The sequence below is a fragment of the Perna viridis genome, chromosome 3, assembly GCF_037379345.1.
Source record: "Perna viridis isolate PV_CMFRI_1.1 ecotype Kerala chromosome 3, ASM3737934v1, whole genome shotgun sequence".
Taxonomy (NCBI): Eukaryota; Metazoa; Mollusca; class Bivalvia; order Mytilida; family Mytilidae; genus Perna; species Perna viridis.
In genome coordinates, this window is record NC_142447.1 from 5,745,978 (window position 1) to 5,773,106 (window position 27,129).

Consider the following 27,129-nt stretch of genomic DNA (forward strand, 5'->3'; position numbering starts at 1 on the left):
CATACCACATTTTTACATGTAAAACAGCTTACTAAATAGTTTCAATTTAAATGAAGTCAACATACGCTTTTACGGCAAAATGATTTTTTCATGTTTTATTACCTTTAAAATGAAGAGTATCTCCATTTTCTATTGTTTCATATGAGTAAAAAAAAACATTCAATATACGAGGTGAAATCTTTTAATCTTCCAATTATAGAGGCACTCATTCTCATGGTTCTCACAGCATATAGGATCAATATAATTATTTTATTAGTTTGTGCTTTAACGTTTATTCCAAATGGCATGAGCGATTTTCACTTTAAACAGAATGTTCATTGAATCTGCCGCAGTATTATGTGTGCATTTCATTTGGTTTTTATGTTTCCTGTAATTTCTGTCTTGACAAATTTTTTGTGCCTTTATCTTTAGGTTGGATTATACCAATTATGATACATACATTTGATAAAAACAACCATTTTAACACTTTCAAAAGATTTATTTTTTTTTCAATTTCTAGCCTAGGCTTTGCAGATGATAAATTTATGATTATGGTCATAGAAGTATGACCACATTCTTCGCAAGCTGTTCTGTTTATATGGCATGGAACATCTTAAAGTTCTACGATTGAATTTTCCGTCCATGTCGTTGTAGCCAGGGACATACCATCCACTCCAACCACCATAAAACCACTGTATCTTGTATGCAATAATTTTCCCACCAGCTGCAACTTGGTCAACTTGAAGGTTCAGTCCAGAAGGCCATCGACAATCTCTTGTTGGTCTTCGAGTTATTTCTGAACATTTTGCCTGTAAAAATCCCAATATATAATAGAAAGTGAACATGTTGTCTTAAATCGTCTGAAGATTAAACAAAATCGCTTCTCTGCTATATATCTCTAATCATTGAAATACAAATCCGATCAAAACGTACGTTAATTAACGTTACATAAACATTTATTGATATCACAGATTAGAACTTTGCCCACTCCATTATATTTGATCTTTCGTTCCAAAATATTGATACATTAGTTACAGTTAACGGAAAGGTAAACTTCTTAATAAATATTAAGGTAGATTTGATTCCTTTAAAAGTATTTTTTACCTGTGCAGACCTGTCGTAGATAATTTCATCACCATAACGACCACGTCCAATACATGTATGACCGGAACTCAGACTAATGGCAGTAACTATCAAGATCAGTTCAAGCTTCATAGCAAAGGAAAGTTTCACAGATTATCTTAATTTTGCATTTATGGTACGTACATGAATTTATACTTCAGCTATTGATTGTGATTGAAACTTGAGTAGTAGTAATTAGAAAACTTCATGACACGAAATAGTTACATGCTTGTTTTTTGCAACTGGTATAGGAAAAAACACAATTTCGAAGGTCGAGATAAATTTTCAAGGCTTGACTGACATAACTGATCTACAACAGTAATTTATCTGAAGGGGGAACGGAATCACATTTTTTTATTCGTTTTCGTTTTGATTTATTGTTAATGTTCTTAACATTGTACTCAAGTAAACCCGACACGTTGTAACAATGTCATTCAATGAAACCCATCTAAACCGGAACCTGGATAAACCGGTTACCTGTGTAAACAAGACACATTTTAATGTCAGTTTCATTTTTGTACCTGCGTATACCAAGCACCTTCCAAAACAGAACAAATAATTAATTCCAAAATAGGTTCGTTTATAACAATGTATGTGAAACTGTATATATGAAATTGAATTATTTTAAATTGAACTTTCTTATGTAAACTACGTCTAAACCAGACACTTAAGAACAGTTTCCTTACGTAAATTATAATGTGGTTCAAAACTGGTAAACCAAACACTTGTCTAAACCGAACGAAGTGAAAAGGTAAAACTGGGTTCACTGTTTACAGTTTTGGTTAACATTATAGCTATGAAGACATCAAGTCCGAAACAGCGGCTGACGTTCGCAACTAAATTTTTTTCTGGGACGCTACAGCCAGCCCTCTCAGAAAATGTATGCAAGAATCTTGCAAAGTCGGGAAAAAGTGAATAATTTTACAAAACGTTATCAGATTGTCAACCGACGTACAAATTGAATTATGTCCAAGAGTTTCGAAAGTCCTGTATGCAGCAGTTAGTGAGAGACAAAACTGACGGCTGCCGCTGCGTGGAGCTTGTGAAGACATTTGTAGATATCACGATACGTCACCTTCCATTTGATGATAATATTCTACTTTTTAATAAATCTTTTATGGTTTAAACTTTCGATAGATTTTTTAGTTATAAAAGCAGATGATAATAGACAGGTGTCACGAGGAAGTGTAATGCAAAAATCCCAATCGTTTGTTTGAAAGCGTATTGTGCGTCGCGTGTATTTATGTATTTATTGATTGTAAGGTCTAAGATTAAAGGCCTGAAATCAAAAGTAAATGCGAAATAAATATTATTTCCTTGTCAATTCAATTATTATTCTAGAGTTTAAAATTCAACAAAAATAGTTTTTCTCTAATTATTTTCCTTTCTGCATCTGAAAAATATTTATGTAATGCTGTTGTGCATATGACTTAAAAATTCATACAGGAACAAACTATGGGTAAATATCAATGGTAATCGTAAATTGCTCCGACTTTGGTTCTTGGGCTATTTAAGAGATGCTCTAAATAGCCTTAAGCTTTTACCTGGTTTGATAAGCAACATTTTTTTTTAAAAAATGCAGCCGGAATTTTTTTCTTGGGTGAAACTCTATGGAACATTGATATTAACTTTCATTGAATTAAATCCAGTAGTCTCTGAGAGAAAATATTCGAAAGTAATAATATTAAAAGTAACAAAAGAGGTAAAGGGGGAATAACTCAGACATGGCTTAAAATATGAACACGACATTTGATCATAGACCTCATCATCTAGTTTGAACACTTTTATCATTGTAAGAATTTCACTAAATCAAACTGTTTAGGAGATATCTGTAGAAAGCTTCTGTCATACCCCTATGTTCTATCTTTAGTAACGGTGGCCATGTTTTTCGACGGATCGAAAATCCCAGCGTCAGTTCTATGTACAATACCTTGAAGAATGTTCATACCAAGTCCAGCTTCAATTAGTCAAGTTGTGGCAGAAGAGAACAACGCTCAATAAATTAATGCAAAAAAAACGAACACAGATATACATATATCCCAACATACTTAACAATCGCCTCGTCACAATTTGGTTACACCTAATGGTTTTTGAGATATATGGGAAAAATCTGTCTGACCCCTATGTTCTGTTTTTAGTAACAGCGGCCATGTTTTTCGATAAAAAATCCCCACGTTAAAACTATGCAGAATACCCTTTGTGATATTTATACCATGTTTTAGTTCCAATTTGTATAGTTGTGTAAGAGAAGACGAGTTTTGAAATTGTTAAGACGACGACGGACGTCAAGTGATGGCAATGTGTCACATGACCCTTTTGGCCAGTTGAGGTAATAAAAAAAGAGAAAACATACCGAATTTTGAATGGAAAAAAATTTTGGACCGCACGAAAAGAAAGGAAAACTATCGGTGTAGCTTAAAAATAATTATTGCTTTTATAAATGTAAATTTCTGTTTATTTTGAATACTTCAGGGAGATGTTTTCATGCTGTCGGCAACATACTTTTGTGTGTGTGTGTGTGTGGTCATAAAGATAGGACCACATTCTCCCCAGACTGCTCCGTATTAAAGTACATGTTACAGTACGGTTGAATTTGTCATCGACGTCGTTTTTAAGTGGTAAATACCATCAACTCTAGCGACCATTGAACCATCGTATTCTATAAGCAGCAATTTGCCCATGAAGCACAATTAGGTCAGACAGCTCAGCTCTGCTCCAGTGTTCTTCTTGTTATCTCAGAACATTTATACCTCAGAGGAGGTTAAAGACAGATATTTCAATATATCTATTGAGCTGAAGACTTGTAAAAAAATCTTCACATAAATTTCGCCTGAATTGAGCTCTAACATGAAACACACATGAAGTCATTCCCATGAATTTCACGTGAACTTCACGTTAATTTCAGGTGAAATGATCCTTCACGTGATGTTCACGTAAAGGATTTCACGTGAAATTTGGTTGAATTGAGATTTTTTAAAATATGCAATATAAATAATCCTCACATTTGTTTTTGTGAAATTAGTAGTCTATGAACCAAATTATTTATTGTATTAACATGTTCATATGTATTTTTTTATCAAGAATTAAACAGACTTCATGGATTAATGGTGATTTCCACTCAGTTTGAAAGCGTATATATTTTATAGAAGCTGGCTCCTGATTCTACCACAAGGTCTTGTTGTCATCATAAATCTTTCCCTCCTTTCTTGTTGAAATTACCCTAGTTCAATAAAAAAATCATTATATCTGTCATAAAATCACAGAAAACTTGAGATTGTTGGTGTTGTTGCTAAATTCAAGATTTTGACAAAAAAACCTGATATATTCAGTGTTATGTTGTTTTAGCATGAATTCTTGGTAATAATGAATGAAGAAAACTGATTTTTTTCTTCCAAAATTTAATAGCATAATTAATAAACAACATCACATAATCAACCCTTTCAAAGCATGATTATTTCACTATTGTCCTTTCAACAATTTCTTTAGTCATTTTGTATTTGCCAATCTGTTGGCAAATTCACTATTCTTCATTTCCTGAGAAAATGAGAAATTATAATTTTGATCTGACTATTTGCTATTTCAAGTTATAATTTTCTCATCAGTTGAATACATTTTCTATGAAAATCAATTTTATCAAAGCAAATTTTGCTAGAAACCATTTAACCCTAGTTTGAAGGAATATGTCTCAAATGAATCCCATCCTAGATATGATTTATATTGTTAAGCTACCAAAGTTTGAACTAATTCGACGTGCTATCCAGATGACAACATGCTGACACACAGAGGGTCCGGTATAGAAAAAAATATAATGCGTGGGGTGTAAAAGGCCGATGGACATTGAGCAAAGATATATGACAGTCTCTATATTTACCTTTTAGCAGGCTAAGGGTATAAAATATACATGAAGTAGATAACTAATTATATTAAGCTGTTAATACCTATTGTATCTTTCAACTCTTTTTCTTTCCCTCTCATGTAGAGACTTCCATTTGTCACCTGCAGGATTATCTAGGATGTCCAGCAGGTAACAGCTAAATGAGCCCCAGAAGTCGATCACTTCGTCTTCTCTCTCTACTGCTTGGGCTCTAAGGAGCCGTTTTTCATGGCGAAATGACCTCTGTAAAATAAATATACATTTAAAATACTAAATATAAGATGTTATTAAAAAAATTAACAATGATTATAGATACATTGAAGAAATATCATTGAGATATATTCTAGACAGTATTATGTAAAAATGATTCAAATGACTTTCTGTTGGGATGTCACAAACATTACACGGTTGGATGTTGCCTGGATGTCACTTACTTGGAATATAACCTTTTTCTAAGTTTGACTGTATCAGTTTAAAGTTAATGCACTGTTATATTGTCTGTATTAAAGAATTTCATTAGCAACTAATTTTTTTATCATTTTTCCTGTACATTCAGATATTTACTATCTTAGGCTACCGTCATGATACTGATGGAATGTTTCCAGTTTTTAAACAGGTTATACAAATTTTATCCTGCAATGAGGTTATTTGTTAAACGAATAAAGGTATACGGTAATTTTTGCTGCATCCGTACATTAGCAGGTTACCGACTTTCTGGCTCCTCCCACTCACGTGATCGGCAGAACTACTTTTTTCTGGTATGCATAAATTAATCATGGCCGCCACCATAGATGATACGATATAAACAAATTGCATTTTCGTATCCGGTTAATCTTTTTTTCGCTGTTTTGTTTCGTTTTCTCTTTTTTTAGATGAATGAAATAAAAGATTTCATGTAAACCAAATAATGATTTAATATGTATTTTTTTCACCGTCATATATGTGGCAAATCCCAATCTCGTTCAGATTTGATTCATTATCAGTTTGCAGACGACTTCCCCCTGTCATTTCAGTCATGTCTGACTCGGAGCCAGAGTGTCCGTCAAAATTTAACATAAACTGGTCCCCAGTTAAAGAAATTGAAGCATTACAATATGATAAAACTCCTGAAGAGACAAATGACCAGGAAACTGTTATGGTCTTGGATTTATTACTGCTTAAATCCCAAGATAATGAATCGGAGGAACACTACATTATAGATCTGCACATACAACTGCCTCCTCTTCTTCAAAAATCTCAAACAAATATTCCAAATCCCAAAGAAACTAGTGCACAAATTTCACCCCTGAAATCTACTGCCACATACCAAACTGTAAGAGTGAATAACCAAAATATGATTACAAGTGTTGAAGAACGCCTAGACTAAATGAGTGTGCCAAACTTGTTATTCACACACGTTAAATCTTAATGAGACTTCTTGGCATGAATGATCATATTTTGCTCACAATATAAGGTTCAATTTATACGATGCTACTTTATTCTTAAATCTTACCTTCGATACTACAATAGACATAGCAAGCTTTTCTACAATGTTCTATGAAGTTTGAAGCATCAAACATCACAATGTATAGGAAAACCCAACAAGTTATTGAATTAAAAAAAAAATATGTATTATTTTTTAAATTACCAAGGCAGCTGTGATATTCTCAGTCTGAACATGGTCAGTTATTATGAATTTTCCAAACAGCTCTCTAGACAGTTCGTGTATATGTTTGGTAGCCAGGTATGTCTTTACCATTTTTTTCCTAAGAATCTGAACTGTTAAATTAGTAAAAGTGGACAAAATCCCAAGTAAACATGAAAAGTAAGAGCAAGCTTACAAATTTGTGTATAAGACATAATTCTATACGAATGAAATCTTATTCTGCCAAAATTGTCTCCCATTAATTTCTTTTTCCAGAGGATGTTATTTGATGATGAAAAAAAACTGTCCACACGTATTAAATTCTTTCAAGTTCTTAAACAATGATATTTGTATATTAAGAAAAAGCTAGAGGTACATTGTTGTATTCCTTCATGTACACAGTTTACTATTTCATACTACAGTATTAAATGATATCCAGAAAATACCTGTTAGTTCACTTGGATTGTCAAGCAGCCAAAGTTTTTGAAACAAATCGTAGAGAAAAGGGTTTTAATTTCGCAAAATATCAACTCACATTATTTTCAAAATCATATTTAAGAAACTTGCTTAAGTTCGTTTACAATAATTTTGAAGCTAAATAACGTGAGTTGATATTTTGAGATATTAAATTTCACTCATTATGAACCTTATAAGTATAACATTTATATAACATATATTTTTATGTTTTCCATTATTAGAAATCCCACATAGATTAAGTCCAAAAACTCTCACAAACTTTGCTAAATCAATATGCAGTGTAGTATGTACATGTACACTTCACAAGAATTCCACAATTAATATCAAAAGGATCTTTCAAGCTGCTTCAAATGAGTTGCATCATAATCCACAAAAACTTAGGAACCGACAGATGTCTACCGGGGTACTCTTTCTGTCCTTCTTCTGCTTTGCATATGGGACAATAAATTATAAATGTTCAATTGAAGTATACATCATAAGTTATATTACCTTTGTTTTAATTTGTGACCTATAGTCCGTCAATTTTCTAATAGCATATTTGACACCAACCCTTGAAAGGGTATTCGAATCTACATTAAGTAGGCACCTCCTCCCCAACTGCACCAACTTGTTCTGAAAAAAAGTGTCAAGATAAAAAAAAATAACGAAATTGAACTCAATAAACAGCAGTACCATGATCTCATTATACCCCTCCCCATGACTTAATGCAATGGAGTTTAATATCACATATGTTATACTTAAGTTTACCCTTATGACAGAGCAATATATGATTTTTTTTATCTCAAGTTACACTGCAACATGTGAAAAATTACTGTTGACAAATTCCTGTAAAAATCCATCCTATTCAACCTTTAAGAGCTACTAGAAACATTAATCAAAATTTGAATGAAGTCGGTCAATCACTAAATAGAAGCACTTTCAAGGCAACAAGCCTAATACGTTGATTTCTAACTACTAGTAAGTCACCCGCCCAAACATGGTTCCTTATCACCTGAATTTCTGTGAAAATCAATCCCACCAAGGATTTTATTGTTACAACATATTATACCCTGATACTGTCACTAAAATTTGAAAGAAATGGGGGCAATATCTGAGTGTAAGTGAATTTATTGTACTGAAAAAGAAGCTGATGCATTTTAAATACATTCAAATTTAAGGAACAGTGAAGCACAACAAAATCAAAGGTGATGTGTCTAATACCGGTTTTGAACACATGTATAAAGGTAAGATGGACATACATGTATGAAGCAATTATCAAACTTAAAAAATGATATATAAATAACCTTTAACTCCATATCTGGGTCATCCAGAAAGATTGTCTTTGAAAATCTGACCTTTAGGTAGTCAAGAAGTGGTTGTTGAAAGACATATATTATACATGTACTGAATAGAATTTAAACTAACATTATTAATTAAACAAATAAGCTGAAGAAGGAATATATTTTTTTAAGGAAGTATGAGTTGCTAATTTACTTTTGTTACTTATGAATTATTTTGGTTATTTTATGTTCTTTGTATATGTTTTTATGTCTGGTCTTTGTCCCAGTGGATTACAGTATTTTGAGTTCCGCTAGAATCGTGGTTCCCTTGATAACTTGATAACTATTTCAATGACAGAGAGTATGAAGAATTCATAAAATGAATAAAAATACAAATGAAAAGAAGGCCTGTCTTTCATTGCATGGGCATTTAAATACAAAGAATTAGTCATCTGATTAAAAAGTTTCTATAAACATAATTGTAATGTCATCAAGGGTCCATGACAAACTTATCCACTGTACACCATAATATAAGTTGTATGTGCCATAAATTAAATACTTACCTCAATAGGTGTCTTTTCCATTGAGAAGCCTCCAACTACCTGGTTACCCTGCATTGACTTCAATTCTTTTACTGAAAAAATACCTGTCTGTCAGTGACCTCAAGTAATTACATCAATGTAGTGAAACCTAACTAAACCAATCACATTTTGGGCTAATCATGCCTTTGGTTTAGACATTTATTTGGTTGTATAAAGTTTCTTAATATAAAAATTAAATATCAAATTAAATAAATAATCTCAATAATGAACACACTCTCAACAATAGACTCAGATGAAATGTCAAAAGCAATAAAGACACAAAAAATGGAAAATCAGCAGGAGCTAATTACGAACTAAATGATCAAGTGTGATACACAAATCTTACTGAAACCACTGTGTAAACTCTTTAACCTAATATTCAATACATGACCATACCCTAAAATATGGAACGAGAGTTGCATTTCTTTAATATTTAAACAATAGGCTCCCAGGAGCCTGAATCGCTCACCTGGTTTAAGTTTGTATTTGAAGGGCAATAAATTTAACAAGGAGTTTTCCAACAATTTAGACTAAAATTTTTGATTTCTAACTTACATAATACAATGCATTGACCTTCTATGAACTGCTTGATTCATGTTTATGCATGATTTCAAAGAAGACTGTGCATATATGATATGATTTAATACTTACATAAATCTGTTTAAATTTATCAATTTTAGCACATGTGCATAAAAGTTTATGCATCTTTATGATATTAATATTATGTCTTCTTTAAAAGCATGAAGATACAAATGGAAATATTAGTTGGGTTGTCAGTCCATCTGCATTGCTGAAACTGCACCATGCAAATCCAGAAATAGCAAGTAAAATGTCTAGGTTTGTAGTGTACATGAAAAATTAGGTTAAGCAAACAAACAAAAAACATTTAGAATTATTTTTTTATAATATGACTGTCATCTTGAATGGAAGGTAATTATTTGTGATGTATAGATGTCTTAAAAACTCTACAAGGCAATGAAACACCCATGCAATCTCATCCATTTTGAAAAAAAAATGGTAAAAACTTCACAAGTTTCAGCTTTATATGATATAAGGTCAAATTATGAACTGTTGAGATAAGTATTGGCACATACTAACATTAAAAAAATACAGCTCTTGGTTTGGATTATGTTTGAGTAATAACAAGATTATGATCAAAATGAAGTGGTCTGAGAACTTAGAGACAGGAAATAAAAAAGTATATTTAGAGTTGAAGGAAATTCTTGTTGCAAAAACTCAGTTTTCAACATATTTTTATCACATGATGCTTGTAGTTAACTCAAAATAAGCATGATAACATTCCTATGTAATTTACATTGGAGAGGGGAGATAACTCCATAAAAATAATGTTTTTGTCAAAATTTTGTTCCATAGTCAATGCATGAAAACTTTTAAGTTATAGATTTCGATTTCATGTTAAAACTACCACTGCATTCTATATATCATTTAAGGCATATTATGATTTGTAAACAAAATGAAATTAAATTTCAAGAAATGCATTTCAATTTGAGTTTTAAGTTATTGATGCTAATTAACAATAGTTGTACATGTAGGTATCCAACTATTCAGAACAGCAGTCAATCTGTCCTTCAATCTTCTGGGACAAAATGGAAGACTATGAATTTTCATTGGGCAAAGGATAAGACAGGAAAACAGTTTGTCTAGGGAAGATTTGTCAGATTTTCTGTTCAAGGTCAGACAGCATTTGGAAGACTGACCAAGTTTTTGGAAAATATAATGGGTAGTTATAAGGATTATTTATTGTTTTACTGCAAGATGCATTCACATGTATTAAAGCTTATTAAATATTTTGAAATAAATAAGCTATTGCATGAGTAACAGAATATTTAAGTTAAATGAGATAATTTTGGTATTTGTTACCTTAAGCGAGAATTCTGAAGGGACTCAGGAACATTCGAAAAAAACCTTTGAAATCATCTGGTTTCTTTTGTTTGGAATGTCTGCATTTGTGTGACATCAACATGTTCCCTACGAATCAGAATAATAACATTTCGCGTGCTTTTCATTTTGTGTATTTTTGACATTTTTAGGGCATTAGAGAAACAGAATCTACACTCAAAGCTTGTTGATTATGAGTTTCTCACATCTTGTGAAATAATTTTATACTTTGAATAACTCGGCAAGCCTCGTGATCAAAACAATAAAATTTAATTCATTCAGTGTGAGAAATTACATGATCAACTTGTTATCGTTGTAGATTCTATATGTTGTATGCATGTCAAAAAATTAATTGGTTAATACTAATTTTGTGATCTTCAGTCAGTTATTGTCTTTGTTGATACTGTAAAAGGAATGGATGAACAGTTTTGATTGTATCAAATAAGAAAATTTATATTTATTCAAAAATATAAAATGAATTCCTGAAAGATTGAAATGAAAAATATTTCCTGGCAATTATGAATTTAATTAAGTTACTTATTGTACCTGCACAGGTGTTTTACGCAGGAAAAAAATGATTCATATATAGCAAAATATTCACATTAAAAACAAAGCTTTGATCATACTTGTACATTAATTGTTTATATGCACAATAATAACTTCTCTTTTCAGCCAGAAGATATGGAGCGATATGGCCATCCATTGCAGTACATGGAGGATGCCTTTGAAAAAAAAAACACAAAGCTATCAGAAGTGGTATAGTACATCAAAATGGCAATGCTCATTCTAGAGATACTGCTGAACAATTCGTAATAATGAGTTAATGGGGAAAGTGATATCAGGGGTATAAATTTCTGAAGGAGGTGTATGGTAATGACTACGCCTATATATATTATGATTTTAAACATCAGGCAAAATTGCTTAAATATTTTCTTTAAAGATGAAAAGGCATTTCATTCTTAATTAAGTTTTCTTTGTCAGTTATTATAGCCCTTGCTTGAAAAGCTGGAGGTAAATAAGGATCATGGTGTCTGTTTATGCGATCATAGTTATAATCTGCAACTTCTCTGAATAGAATTTGATGAAACCTTCACAGATTCTTTAATACATGATGCCATTGCACACCTCCAATAGTTTTTAAATGTGAATGCTTTAATCACTTATGATGTATCTTATATGGTTACTTGATAGGGAAGCAGGGGGTATCACTATGTGAGTTTTGCTCACAGTTCTTTATATTTTTTTAAGCAACACTATGTTTACCAAATTTAATATCTCTGCCACAATTCTAAGCTTTAATGGATGGCAATAAATTATTAATATATACAGTCCCTTTACTGATCCACACAACTATTTGAAAGATCAATGACTAGTGATAGTATTGTTATGTAAAATGGTAGTTGCTAGGTTCTTATAAATGTCAAAATTTGGATCGAAACAAATTCATGATAGTGCAGCAAATTCATGATAGTGCTTTGTTTATTAATTTAGAAAATCAAATCAACATAAAGTATTTCATTTTGAAAAGAATTTTCATAATTGAAGGAATGAAATCCTTTTGATTTCCACATAGTTCTTTATGCCAGGAAAAAGAAAAACACATTAATAGAAAAATAAATAGAAGAGTTAAAAGTTAAAAATACAATAATTAATTGGAAAGAGTGAATAACCAAAATATTATCACGAGTACCGAAGGACGCCTAGATTTAACAAGTTTGCGGAACTTATTCCGCGCAAGAGTTAAATCCTCAAGCGTTCTTGGCACGAGTGGTAATATTGTGGCTATCATCATAACCAATTGATTATCCTATTTATTGTATAGATTTTCATAATTAATCGATATTTTCAACACGAATGTTTAATTCTGTAATTGGCGGGTTGATATCTACGTTGTGACGTTTTGGCGGGAGAAAGTCCGAGAGTGAAATTACCAAACTTATTTCACAGTGTGAATTATAGAAATTTATTACACTGGGAATATTTGATTAAACACTGCTATTTATATAATAATTTCATGTAACATGTAGCACAACAAAATATGATAGGGTTTCATTAATCTGTTCATACCAGTGTTGTTTTGTTTTGTACTGATTTCAGTAGTTTAAATACGATTATTTTTTCAAAGATATTCACTGATGTGGACAATTTTATTTCAGGAGGAAGATTTGGATAAAAACCTTTGAATAATATTATTGCAATTTTTGTCAGATTTACATTGCATAAAGTATTGGTGACCACTAAAAAGGTTTCAATTACTTGAAGTATATGGGCTTAGTTTAAAAAAATAAGTGTGGTTACTAAAGTTCTTTGATTTTGTTATGTCATAAATTTTAAACTTTGACAAAACTTTTAATTCAATGTTTTAATTTTCCAGGCAAGAAGAGACATAATCAGCAATCAGGTCATTATACTTCAAGCTATCATAACATGTGGTGGCAGCCCACGACTTTTAGATATCAATGAACTTAAAATTACAGAATTTAAGAAATGTGTAACCCAAGCCTGGGGAGAATGCTCCTATTGGTAGTTTTGCAATGTTTACTAATGAAGAAAATGTAGTAAGTACTTTTATCCACCACGAAGTGTGAGGGTATATAGAAATCACTCATGATCTGTCCATTCGACTTTACAAGCCTCTGCATACATGTATATCTTCTATATGCAACTTATAACTTACACAGCTTGAAAATTTATAGGAGGGCTAATCATTTTAATATGTCAAGAATGATGATAACTATTATTTAAGTATTACAAAGGAAGATGATTCAACTTCATTTTTTTACATAGTTAAACCTAGTAAGTATTCTAAACTCATGAACATATTTTGACGTGTGGATAGTCACATATGAGCATGTGCTTGAAGGAGCCTGTGAGCATTATACACTGTTTTAATTTATGAAAACATAAGACACCCAATTTCAATGAGAATTATATATGTTATATTATACATATTATTTTTTTTTATTACTTTTCAATTACATTTGCTTTTTGAAGTGAAATTAGAATGCCTAAGAAATTCGGATGGTTGTTTGCATAACATGCTTTTAATCAAGTTTTATTTGCTAGCATTTTCCCATGTAGAACCAAATAGGACACATTACAAAGTACATAAGACTTATTTGGAAAAATAACATGCATTACGTAACAGTTTTAAGAAATGTAGGACACACAGGAGATGGCAATTGGTGTCAAACATTGACTGTCAAAGAAAAGCAGCACAGTTGCCATATCCTCCAACATTGTTCAACTTCTACATGTATTGCATGACTGTACAGGAGGCAGATGCCACTTAAAAGAGGGATTGATAAAAGAGAGAGCAGAACAAGAGGATGTTAATGTTAGCGGTAATTTTTTTAGGCATACCCAGAATCATGGCATCTGTGTAATTAACAAATGCCGAATAACCCATTTATTTGACAAATTTGTCAATTAGTCTACGATTAGAATTTAAGGACTTTTATGGAAAAGTGATTGTATATTTATTGCAGGGGGTGCATACAATTCACCCTGTCTGTCTGTCCATCTGTCCACATTTCTTGTAAGCAACTACTCCTCCTAAACCCCTTAAGGGATTTTCATGAAAGTTTATAGATTTTTAGTCATATATAAATGTGCATGAAGGAGTATAATAACTGCCAGAGGACTCCAAAGGGGGATAATCCAATTTAGGGTTTTACATGTTAAATCCTCAACTTATACTACACAGCTTATGGGATTTTGATGAAATTTCATAGCATATCATTTGTAGATATGCATAAACGAATGTAATGACTGTCAGAGGACTCCATGAGGAGATAATCCAAATTAAGGGTTTTACATGTTTAAAACTTATAAGCGCAACTCTGCCTAAACCGTTCAAGGGAATTTGATGAAATTTAATAGGTTTTTGAGTATCATATGTAGATTTGTAGGAAGGAAGACAGTTATTAGCTGAGGAATTCACTGGGAGATTATCTAAATTAAGGGTTTTACATGTTGAAATTATATTCTGTTCAAATTTTATTAAAAAGAAAGACTATTTCTAATGATTTGATAACCTCAAATCATAGAACAGGATTACTGCATTTATATTGCAAAATGTTATTCATGTTATGCAAAAAAATCATTTGCAGAAAGGGAACCAAGAAAGCTTGTTAAAAAGCAAATTAGATTATTACACTGTCATTACAGTAAATATTAATCTAAATTCAAATTTTATAGGTGATATATTGTACAAGTTCGTAATTTGATATACTTGGTTGAATATGTTTCATTTTGAATCACGCAGATTTTGTGTTGATTTACCTGACATATTTATTCATTTATTGTACAATTATTATAGTACATTGTGTATCACATTTGTGTCAATAAGCTACTTTGTATATTTTACTTTTGATTGTAAAAGATACACAATATTTTACATAAAATAGAGACATTACAATGACTAGACAATACACTTTAAGATGTAGGGGGCACCTTCTATCAGCTCTATTTCTTTCTACAAATAAAGCTTTTTATAAATTTTGTAACAATTGATATCATAGATTTCTCTTCTGTATTTATATGTAACATATAAATAGTTTAATTTATTGTATTGCTACATTTTGATGTTAAGATGGTCATTTGATGCTTGAAAATAGAGAATATGGATATATTGATGATAACTACCTTGTGATGCAATATATTAACTCCATTCTTATGTACATTTTCAATTCAACTGTGAAATGTAACTATTATTCTTTAGGTTACTAATTTTTTTAAAAAATGAGACTTCAATGTAGATATTCAAATTAATATTGGTATGACATATTAGTTTTATAAAATAACAATTTTTAAGTAGAAGAAATTTTATAATATAACAATTTTTAAGTGGAAGAAATTTTATAAAATAACAATTTTTAAGTAGAAGAATATGGTAATTTATTCCATATTTTATAAATTTGACTTAACTGAGGTAGATACACAATTGATACCTACAAACAATGCGGGAGTGAAAAATATATAAATATTCACAAGTAAACTGCAGGCAAGGAAAACTGTTTATATTTAATTAAATCAAGATATAGAACAGCAGCATGGTACTGTAGTCATCTTTAAGCTACATTATTTTCCTGATCTACTTAATGTTTTTCATAAAATATTGAGGAAAAATGGACTGCTTAGCACGATTTCCATTTCAACTTCACTAAAACTATAGTTGGCTTTGATTTTGTTCAACACACATTAATTAATTTGGAGTTTTTGCAAAGTTTGACTTCTTATACCTTTCTACTTTTTAAGATATATTTAAGAAAGACAGCACTAGAAAGCAATGTTACAAAGGGAGATAATTGATTAATTGTGTACAATGAAAACATTACTAATTTTATTGGTAATAAATTTTAACTGCCAAGATATTACATTGTTGTTTGCTTTTATTGCAACCATTTTATATCAATATTTGAACAGACAACTAAATAAAAATTAGAAACCATTATGTGCCACCACCATTATGATGATGGGGTTTTTAACAACCTCAACTTCTTTGACCCTCATGGATATTACACTCATCCTTATATATATTTGATTTTAGATATGGAACAGTACTTAACATGATTATCATATAATTATCATGTGAAATTCACATTATTTGTGTTAAGGAGATTTTCATATGCAGACTTAACTTGAATTTCACACGAAATTCACGTGAAATTCATGTTAAAGTAGTTAACGTGAAGTTGATGTGGAATAGTTTCACTTTAACTTCACGTTAATTTCACATGAATTTCATGTGATTTTTACGTGAATTTCACGTGAAGAAAATTTGCCTGTGTAGCAGCAGTGATTCAGGGGAAAGAGTAGATAAAAAATAATAAAAATAATACATACAAAGTATCAAAAGTAAATGAGCAACTCGGACTCCATTAAAAACTGAGAGTATGGACCATGTGAACCTGTAGGGTAAGCCTTCTCTGCGGGTGTATTCAATCTATCAATGTGGCAGCACTAGTACGTCTTGTACAAAACAAACATTTTTTACCTGTGTTTAGCCTTGTTTTGAGAAAGCCTCGTTATGGGTGATATGCAAATCAAGTTTGTTTAACAGGCATAGTGAACAAATATCTAATTCGTTTCCATCTCTATATGTACCACAGTATTCATTTTGTTATAAACTTAAAAATGGAATGAATGTTAAACATTGCCGTCATGGATCTACCTCAAATAGTAATGAAGTTATGGGTCTATATCAATAATAATTATAAACTTCTGGGTATTACCTAGTCAAAAATTTAAAACGATATCAAAATGTCTTAAAAAATATGCATATCAAGAGTTAGATCTCAAATCGACATATTTTAATAGCTGGTTTTATTATTGTAGTTTTCCCAACACAGTCCCAGATTAGGAGTAAGGTCAAACGATTACAAACATGTTTAACCCCGTCACATACTGTATGTGCCCACCCACAGCCAGAAACCTGTAGTCCAGTGGTTGTCTTTTTTATATTAATTGTTATTAGTTTTACGGTTTTTTTTTGTGTAGATTAAATCAATTTTTGTTTTGTTTTGTTCTTTTTTTTTATTAGTTTCACATATATTTTGGGACCTTTTTCACTTACTATATGGTATGGATTTTTGCCCATAATTGAAGACCCATGGTAATCTGTAGAAGTTAAATTGTTCTTTTCTTGGCAGTTGTTGAATGGCTATCTCGCTGAGAATCATACCACATCTCTTATTTTTATACAGAGTGAATACATTTTAAAGAAAAGAATTTTCATCAGTGCTTTTTTTCAATACAAAGCAAATAATTTTTTGGTAGAGCCGTGCAGAAGAAGGAAGAAATGTGATTGAGCAGATAAAAAAATAAATTGCATTATATAGTATGTAAGTTTCTTTTAATTTTCAATTTTTCAAGGACACGTATTTTCTTTCTCCGGTATTACGAATTAGAGTCTGCAGACAATATACTTGTGTGTATGGTCATAGAAATAAGCCCACAATCTCCTCAGGCTGTTTATTTTTACAGGCATTCCACATGGTCTTCGCCTGTTATTGAATTTCAAATTGATGTCGTTTTGACCTGGTAAATACCACCCACTCCAGTGACCATTAAACCATCGTATTTTATAGGCAGCAATTTTCTTAGCACAACTAAGTCGGTTTTCCCACTAAGTCCTGCACCCCATCGACAGTCTCGAGTTGGTCCCCTTGTTATCTCAGTACATTTAGACTAAAATATAAAGGAAAACATTTTATTAATTACAACTATAGTTTTTTAGTTGAAGATTTGTACAACAAATAAAATTTCTTTTCACAGCAAAACTTATTGGCATACTTTCCATATATTTTAGTACGCAGTGAAACCTGTCTATACTGAACCTCTGAACATTGCATTGGACTTCGGAATTTGAATTTAATCGGGTTCGAAAGCAGTTCGGTTTTCCAAATTTAACTTCCATCTAAATTTAAATTGTAAGGATTTGAACATGCCTGTTTTGATAGTTTTTTTTTATTATTCAGGATTTCACGGTAAACATAATTGTAAAAATCTCTTTTAATATGTGGATTAATGTAAGCGTAATTTTCCTTGTTTACAGAGCTTTAAATGAATTAAGTTTTGTTTAAACGGTGGAATAAACCACAAGTATGGAGGGAAAATGTGAACATTTCATTAAAAAACTAATGTGAAAAGAACGGATAATGTGAAACGTAACAAGTGCACCAGCGTATAAATTTAATATAAAATAGTTAATACATTCAGAGATCACAAAAAGGTTTTCATCAAGTGAAAACACACCTTTGAGTAATCTCTAGAAGGTCCCGACGACAAAAGACCTAAAATCTACGGTAACAGAACGATGACAAATTCAAACTAAAAATAATCTAACGACAAAAAGACACATTAATGACATTCATCTCCTGACTGTGGACAGGCTGATCATATCTGTGGTATGTTTCAAATATTTTATTAGGCCTTAACCATCCTCCGTAATGTAAGGTCAAAACAAACAGACATTAAAATTCAGGATTAATGAAAAGAGTTGTACATTTTGTCGCGAAAAATAACTGTCTGCCATGCAATGCTTAGAAAATTTCTAAAATTATCAAATCAATTGATAGGGAAGATTGAGAAGTTTTCCACAAAGTGAAGCACAAACATGACATAATTAATAAAACAGTACCTGGCCAGATCTGTCATGTATAACTCCATCACCGAAATGACCAATGCCAATATAACCATAGCTCACACCTATGAGTAAAACGAATACAAAGACACACAGCTCCATTTCTGTCTTAATAGCCACGTCTTTTGCTAGTCAATTAATACTGCTCCTGCTACAGGAAATTGTGTCGGAAAGGTCATTTGTAACAAAATCATTTTAGGAAATAAAAAGATATTTATACGTATATATTACAGGAAAACCTAAAACAAACCCGGGAATAGTCCGAAATCTGTCTAAATAGGACATTTTAAAAGCCCATTTATATTGTTATAAATCTATTTTGAACATTTGCAAACCTGAAGAAATTCTTATGTTCACAAGAGATAAAAATTATATAGAATGCACTATGAAATTTAAAATTTAGGGAGATAACTCTGTAAATGACACTAAAATTTAATAGACATTATTGAACTTCCAATGTAAATTAACTTCTAAGAGCAGACAGATTGGAATGAATAATTATTCATTTCATCATGTAGACCTGTAAAGTAAATAAATGATAAAAATAAAAATGCGTAGCCTTCAGGGGTATCACATTAAACAAAATTTGTATGATTCTTACAAAGACTTCTACTTAACCATTATTCTTACTAGCATTTTGTGACGCAGATAAATTGATCGCATATTCTGTTCATATAGTTGGTGTCTTAAATTCATTTCGTTCTGTCCTTAATGCATACAACGATCCTGGGGGAAACGGGTTAATATAATCTAATAATGAAACAGAAGTTACAACTGAATAAGTCATTTTGGACTCACCTTTCCTTGAATAGTTGAGCATATCGATACTCTGAATGAATATGTCTGGTTACGGAATGTTTGGTGTGTTTTCGATCTAATGTGAAAGAAAAAAAATATCGTTTAGTTAGATCCTTTAATTTCAGTTTGCCCTATATAAATGACGTGTTATGGATGGTAAAGGAAAACTATTGATCAAACTTTACGACAAACTTGATGACTTTTCATTCAGAATTGTCAACTGTCCTTTCGTCTGTGGCAATATCCCTTCAGCACACGTGTATGGAGTTTTTTATATCACAACTCATACGTTATGCCAGAGCTTGCTGTAACTCCGCAGATTTTTTTGTATAAAGTTTTCTTTAAAGGTTCAAATTAAAATGCCATCGCGCATTAACAGTTTTAATCGCACTGAAAGATGTTTTGCTAATAATTCATTAAAATGATCAAAAATGCAATTATAAGATTACCGATAAAAAGAACAATAATTACTTTCGATTTTAATACAGAGAATACCAAGTGGAACATCACGACTCACGCTAGCCCGCTCATCGAGATATCCCACATGCTATTTTCGGTATCAAAATCAAAAGTAACTATTATCCTGTATGTATCTTTAACCAGCAGTTATGAATTTCTTAAAGCATTATAAAATATCATATAAAAATCAAAAGAATCATTCTAACTGTTATTTAGAATTTCGTCAATGTGCATCTTTGTTTCTAATGTTGTAACTTCGATGAATATGGGGGAGGAGGTGGGCGGGGGTAGTTAACGACCATGACAACCCTTTCAAGTCTCACAGTTGGTATTTATAATAAGTGAAATCAACGTTTGTTCTGTATAGGTAAAATCATGTTAAAAGGCCGTTTCCCGTTTAACAAAATTGTAGAATAAATTGCACTTCAGATCAGTGGAATATTTAGACGAGGTAGACGGAGGGTAAGGGACACAACTCACAAATCATTGGAATGTTTGTATTCATAATTTTACATCAATCTCATGTAAGCATCAAAGTAACTTGAACTGATTTCATTCTGCTTCAAATGAAGCTTGATAGGCTTTGGTAAATTGAATGTGATACAAGCATATCACTGATTTCAAGAGTTATGCCCCTTGCCCTAGGTCTACCTCCTTAACAATATTAATAGTTTTTTTTTATTCATGGTGCCTCTTCAAAGGAACTGATGTATTTACTTATGTACTTAGTTTATGTTATATAATTTTAAAAAAAATAGAGAAATTGTTATAATACTTTAGGTCAGGTTATAACTATAAAGGTGGTCATTTAACACGCTTGAGTGTATTATCTAAATTTTTGTACATGTCAATGTAAAAATTAGGTAGGTAGTGACACAACTAAAATGTTGGAGAACTTGTTATTGCTCAAGTGCATTTTCTACACTTAGAAAATGCATTTGACGCACATGAAAGTGCCTAGATGTTAGGGTAACATTTTTTTTGACTGATTATTTAGGCTTTAAAATCGGCTTATATGTAAGACATTACTGCACATATGTTACACATTGTTGCCAATCCCATAAAACGACAGCTTTACATAAATACAAAAAATACCAGTTTTATATATTGTAAATTTCGATATGCTGTACACGTGATTCAAGGAGTAACCTCTCATTAGCAGCATTAAAATCAAATATGTAGGAAGATCATAATCAAAATATTAGTTGTATACATGAAGCACTCACAACCAAATTTGTTAAAAGAGGAAGCCAAATCCATCACCGAGAGGTTCTACTATATGCGATGCATGGAATGAAGCCTCTGTATTTCACGTATTTTTAATTTGAAATACTGGAAACAGGAATAAAACAGGAAATTGAATATGCAACTGCTTAAAGAATGGTTAAAAAGTTAATTACTGAAAAATGTAAATAAAGTCGGAGATTTCTCTTATATATTTGTTCTACATTTAACTGATACATATTTCAGTCTAGACGTGATCGATATTTCTGCATTCCCAAGTAATTTATCACATATTTGGAAGTGATTCTGATGTTTAAAAATGCTGTAAATTGCAAGTCGATGTCAGCCGTGAGCTAATAACATGTTATTGACCCACTGTCAACGGCAGCACCATCAACACGTTCGTTAATAACATGTTATTGGCCCACTGTCAACGGCAGCACCATCAACACGTTCGTTAATAACATGTTATTGACCCACTGTCAACGGCAGCACCATCAACACGTTCGTTAATAACATGTTATTGGCCCACTGTCAACGGCAGCACCATCAACACGTTCGTTAATAACATGTTATTGACCCACTGTCAACGGCAGCATCATCAACACGTTCGTTAATAACATGTTATTGACCCACTGCCAACGGCAGCATCATCAACATGTTCGTCAATAGAAACGTCATCGGTGATACTCTAATAATATATCAAATTAGTGTTTATAAATAAATATATCTTAAAATGTGCAATGTTTTTTTTTTAATTTAGTGTAATTTCATTCTTTTAATAAGCATAAAACGCATTGTAAATGTATATTATAAACTTTTTTGTATACATTTTCAGACACCTGTTACGAAATAATGTTCTTATCCCGTAGATAGATAAAAATGTTATTCAGAAATAGTGAATCGGCGAAGAAGACGGTGGTCATAAATGGTTATAAATAACAGGAAACAGAGTTTGCAAAAGTATTTAAATATTATTTTAAAAAGTGAAAAAAATCCTCCTTGTAAATTTTTTCCATAATGACAAAGTAACAAAAGTAAATGATCAACTCGGACTCCACTAGAAACTGGGAGCATGGACCAGGTGTAGTTATATCGCTTCGCAGTGCTCGCTATTAATGCTAAAAAGATATAGGCATTGTTTACTTACATCATTAATGTTTTTTCTCCAAATGTTTTAAAGGAAAAAAATGACTATATTTTCCCGACTGTAAAAAAAAAACAATCCACGGTAAATTCAATTCCCCAATGAATTATCTATGATTACATTATTTGATTACCGCTATAATTTTGGTTCCCTTTGATTACTCTGTAAGAAGCCTAACAGTAGCACTAATTCTCGTACTTTTCAAAGAAATACTCCCACCACTCCTATTTCGTAAGAATTTTGTTTGTTTTCTATCGTTCATTCGTTGTTATCCAATTCCTACTTTTATTGGATTGAAGACTGATATTAAGCCAGCAATATTGCTTTATTTTCAAGAACTAATTAGCAGTATACCTTACTCTTTTGTTTTTCATCGAGAGAAAAGACCACAAATAGTCCAAAACAGTCAGTTTCAACTTTATTGCACCAGTTAATGAATTCTTCGCGGGACTGTAATCTTTATTAGTGTTTTCTCGAAATCCATAACATTTATTTCCAAACTGAAGAAACAATTTGCATAAACTTGATTGACCGTCTCGATTATTACAAATTTTGATTTTTTTATACTTAACATAATACTAATCTTGTACTTATTTTAAGTGTGTACATATGTTTAACGTTATTCCATCATCTATTACTTTAATAAAATGTCACAGCTGTTGGATCAAGTTTTGAACGGAGTATGATAAGGTTGTATCCACGTCTCATTTTGGGATCGGTTTATTAAACAAAAAAAAATACTTTTCCTCATTCTACAAATTATTCGCTATTTTTTATTGGTCTGCTTTTTTCTCTAGATACTTGTTCGTTATCTTCGTTGCATAAGGAACACGCATAAATATTTCATATGTGCATCTTCTAATAGATGAATATAATGGATATTAATTTTTTGCATTCTTTTTTTAATATCTACAATTATGTGCTTACTTTGCACTTAATTTTGTGGAGAGAAAGGATAGTAGGAAGTCAGATGCTCAAACTTTAAATGCAGGAAAAAAGGGGTTTATTATTTTTCTCGTGTAACCAAAATTGTATTTTTTATTTATATTATTATCTGTCAGGCATTGACAGCCACACTTTTGGTTTAAAGCTTTTATCTTTATTTCAGCATAAACTTTCAGGCTTTGCAAATGATGAATTTGTGAGTATGGTCATAGAAATAGGACCACATTCTTCTCAAGCTGTTCTTGATATACGGTACCGAACAGAACTTGACATTCAGGTTGAATTTTCCGTCTATGTCGTTATAACCTGGAACATACCATCCACTCCAACTTCCACTAAACCATTTTATCTTGTAAGCTATGATTTTTCCACCAGCTGCTACTTGGTCCATTTGACGATTAAGTCCCGAAGGCCATCGACAGTCTCTTGTTGCCGGACGAGAAATTTCTGTGCATTTTGACTGAAATTAATTTTACATTACAAAAAAAAAAAAGAAAAAAAAACTTTAATTAACAATAAGATTACTACTCCATTGTATTAAGATCACTGCCATGCAGGCAGAAACCTACCCGAGTTAAATTATCTCCCATTTCATTGTGATTTTCGTCTATCGTAATAGAAAATGGCTGCGAAAGGCCATTGTTAGCTCTGCTACAGAAAATGATTGAATATGAACGATATTCATGTGTTGATAATATATGACTGGTGAAAAGTGCTGTATACATGAATGGTGAACAGGAAACGACAAGTGTAGATCGTGCCGTTTGCTTGACAGATTTGCAAAACGATGATTTCTTTGGATGGATAAGTTGTGAAAAATCCTTGTATTGGTGGTAAACTGTGGTGCCCTGATGATGTTTCGTGGTTTAAAATTGGATCATTTTAATCATTTTAATTTTATGGTAAGTGTTTCTAATGTCCTAGAAAGTAAAAAATATTTTCCTTCAAAGGATTCTTACATACTCACAAGATGACAAGTTACGATTTTGCCATTTTTGGAATAGGATCTTTGCAATATTCATGCTATGACGCTATATATATTATATTCCGAGCACATGACAATCAGAAAGCTAGCTAAAATTCGTCACAAGGTTTTGTTACAGGCACCATGTTTTTGTGAAGAAGGGTCAGATCGGATGGTAAAAAAAAATCTGTGATTTTTAACTCATCCATTTATTGAAAGAAAAATATAATCCAAGTATACATCCCTCTCCCGCAGGATAAAAATGGTCTGTGTCTTTATTAGTAAACTAATTATATTATTTAAAATTTAGTTTTGAACTAGCATGTATTCTTAAAGTGCATCCACATACATGTAGTACAGGCATTTCTTTCTATCAATGATTTGACTGTATTATCCACATATACCCTGTGAAGATTTTTATCAGGGTACATGTACAAATGTACGTGTGGATAGTGAAAGAAACAAGTACATGCGACATGTACCTATAATTTATTCATCATTTAACAAATATGATGGGCAATTGAAAATGATTATTTCTAGTTCCCAAGTACTTCTTAAACACTGCAACAACTGACAAGTATTCTTTTCAGACTTACATGTAGTAAATTTCTCTATTTCCTTTATATTATATTTATTTTCTGTGTCTTCCGTAATAGAATTTTCCAATCTATTATCTTGGTAGTATTTATATACTTGTACATGTACGTATTCATGACATATGCATATATATATTTATAGTAACTGTTAACTATTGTAACTAAATATACATACATGTGTATATCATTTTCATACATTTGTAAATACAGTCACTCAGACAGTATTACTATATCATGCAGTTGTTATTTTACAGAGAAAGTACAGATAAGTGTCATAGAACAGCTTATGTTGGATTGGATCAACGTGTGTTTATACCTAGATGGACTTGTGTATTTTTTCCTGATTTTTTAAAATTAATCACAAAGCGTGATCCAATTTTGATTAAACGTACCCCACTCAAAATCATTTCAATTAAAGATCGAGGCTTTATCTTAGTATTATTTGATACTGTTTTTGTAGATAATTTAATGTTTACTAATAATATTCTTAACTTAAATTGAAATTAATAACTTTTTTGTCTAAAAGTAACTTTGAAGGTCATCAGCAACGACAATAAACAACAGGATTCACTTTTCCGCCTCAACTAAACGAGAGAGCGAGTTCTATTGGTCTCGTCGCGGTAGGTTTCTGCCTGCATGATTAAGTGCGAAATGCAATGATTTAACTAGTTTTAATGTATGATATGAATGCAAATGTTATTTAATCACACCGATATATTTACGTCGCAATGAAGGAGGGGGTTTTGCGCGCTGTAAAATCTAGATTTAACCCACCATTTCATTTGACTCTATCAAGTCTGGACCATTGCTGTACCAAATATTCTGTTTGTATAATATCTATTTTGTCAGCTTTATTTTGGACTTGACTTGATTATGGATCGGATAAGTGTAGGTTTTTTTATGTTATCCTTATTTATATCGTCAGATGTATAAACACTTATGAAGGTTTGACACTAAGTTGTGAGTAAGATTATGGATGAAAGTCTGCCATATATGAGCAAGGAGAAAGATCACAGGAAAGAGGAATACGATAGGCACCTATTTGAATGACTATTGCCTTTTAACTGTTGAAACCTTTATTAATCATAGTGGATGCAAAAAAAAAAAAAATACTATTTAACGATGTCATTATTTAGTTATTTTCTGTTGTACTTCATTATTTTTAGAAATATTTTTTGGCCATTTTCAAATTACGTATGATTGCGTTTCTTGTCACTCAATAAAAGAACGTACAGGCCTTTTAGCTGTGGATGTAGTGTAAAAAAAATGGTGCAAATCGAACTTTGTTAGATTCTTCTCTAAACATAACTCAATAAAAGTTTTGTTATAATTGTTAAAATTAGCAAGAAAATACAAGAGTAGTTATATTACATAATTTACATTACCTGTGCAGATCTATCGTAGATGATTTCGTCGCCATATCTACCCTTTCCAATATGACCATAACATATACTAATTAGAAAAAAAAGTGTTAGCGTAGCACGAAACATTTTGCTGGCTTTACTCGCAACTCCTGAATTCCATTCTTATACCTTGTCTATTGATCAACGTTTCCATGACAACAACGATTTAGGGACTGTAAACGTGATTCTTGATTCTTACACAAATGTTTTTTTAGGTGACAGGTTTTAATCAGGAAGGTTTATTAAATGAGTTACTGTTTTTGGATTGCTTATGCATATTAATGCATTATGATAATGTCACAGCTATTGCATTCCATGATTATTAAACGTTACAACACTCTATCATTTCACTCGATAGACCAGCCGTTTTTCTTGTAGCAATTAAGTTTGTGGCCTGTAATGTCATATCAGCTTTAGAAGTTGTCGCCTGATTATTAATCTTGTTATCCGGTTTGCATTATATGGATCTGAGTTGTTTCCTTGATAATATTTAGTAAATATCAAACATTTTTATTTCAAATTTTGATATAGATATTTCATTTACCACATGTTTATGTTCCATATGACGTCACTCGTGATAATGCCTGTTTTGAAATGTATTCACCAATTGATGGACTACATGCTCTATATGT

At 31.5% G+C, this 27,129-nt stretch overlaps 2 protein-coding genes, 1 long non-coding RNA gene and 2 pseudogenes across 4 annotated transcripts; 2 read left to right on the top strand and 3 right to left on the bottom strand.

Moving 5' to 3' along the window:
* Positions 1–457: 457 nt before the first annotated feature.
* LOC148620788 (uncharacterized) lies at positions 458–1,241 on the bottom strand. The gene is made up of 2 exons (XM_088574584.1): positions 1,084–1,241; positions 458–788 (listed from the first exon to the last, which is right to left on the bottom strand). Exons 1-2 carry the CDS (start codon positions 1,192–1,194, stop codon positions 501–503), a joined length of 399 nt encoding a protein of 132 aa, XP_088430710.1. The 5' UTR covers positions 1,195–1,241; the 3' UTR covers positions 458–500.
* A 3,312-nt stretch (positions 1,242–4,553) lies between these two features.
* Positions 4,554–9,512, bottom strand: LOC148620789 (uncharacterized). Its single transcript, XM_088573843.1, has 4 exons — positions 9,472–9,512; positions 8,360–8,459; positions 5,040–5,218; positions 4,554–4,635 (listed from the first exon to the last, which is right to left on the bottom strand). Exons 1-4 carry the CDS (start codon positions 9,510–9,512, stop codon positions 4,629–4,631), a joined length of 327 nt encoding a protein of 108 aa, XP_088429969.1. The 3' UTR covers positions 4,554–4,628.
* Positions 9,513–10,075: 563 nt separating this feature from the next.
* Positions 10,076–15,503, top strand: LOC148620790 (uncharacterized; annotated as a pseudogene).
* A 2,192-nt stretch (positions 15,504–17,695) lies between these two features.
* LOC148620791 (uncharacterized) lies at positions 17,696–26,672 on the bottom strand (annotated as a pseudogene). Its single transcript, XR_015920955.1, has 5 exons — positions 26,480–26,672; positions 22,944–23,994; positions 19,760–19,835; positions 18,959–19,112; positions 17,696–18,006 (listed from the first exon to the last, which is right to left on the bottom strand). The product of XR_015920955.1 is annotated as an uncharacterized LOC148620791 (transcript).
* LOC148620792 (uncharacterized) lies at positions 24,155–25,474 on the top strand. The gene is made up of 2 exons (XR_015920956.1): positions 24,155–24,436; positions 25,349–25,474. It is a non-coding gene; the product is annotated as an uncharacterized LOC148620792 (long non-coding RNA).
* Positions 26,673–27,129: the final 457 nt, after the last annotated feature.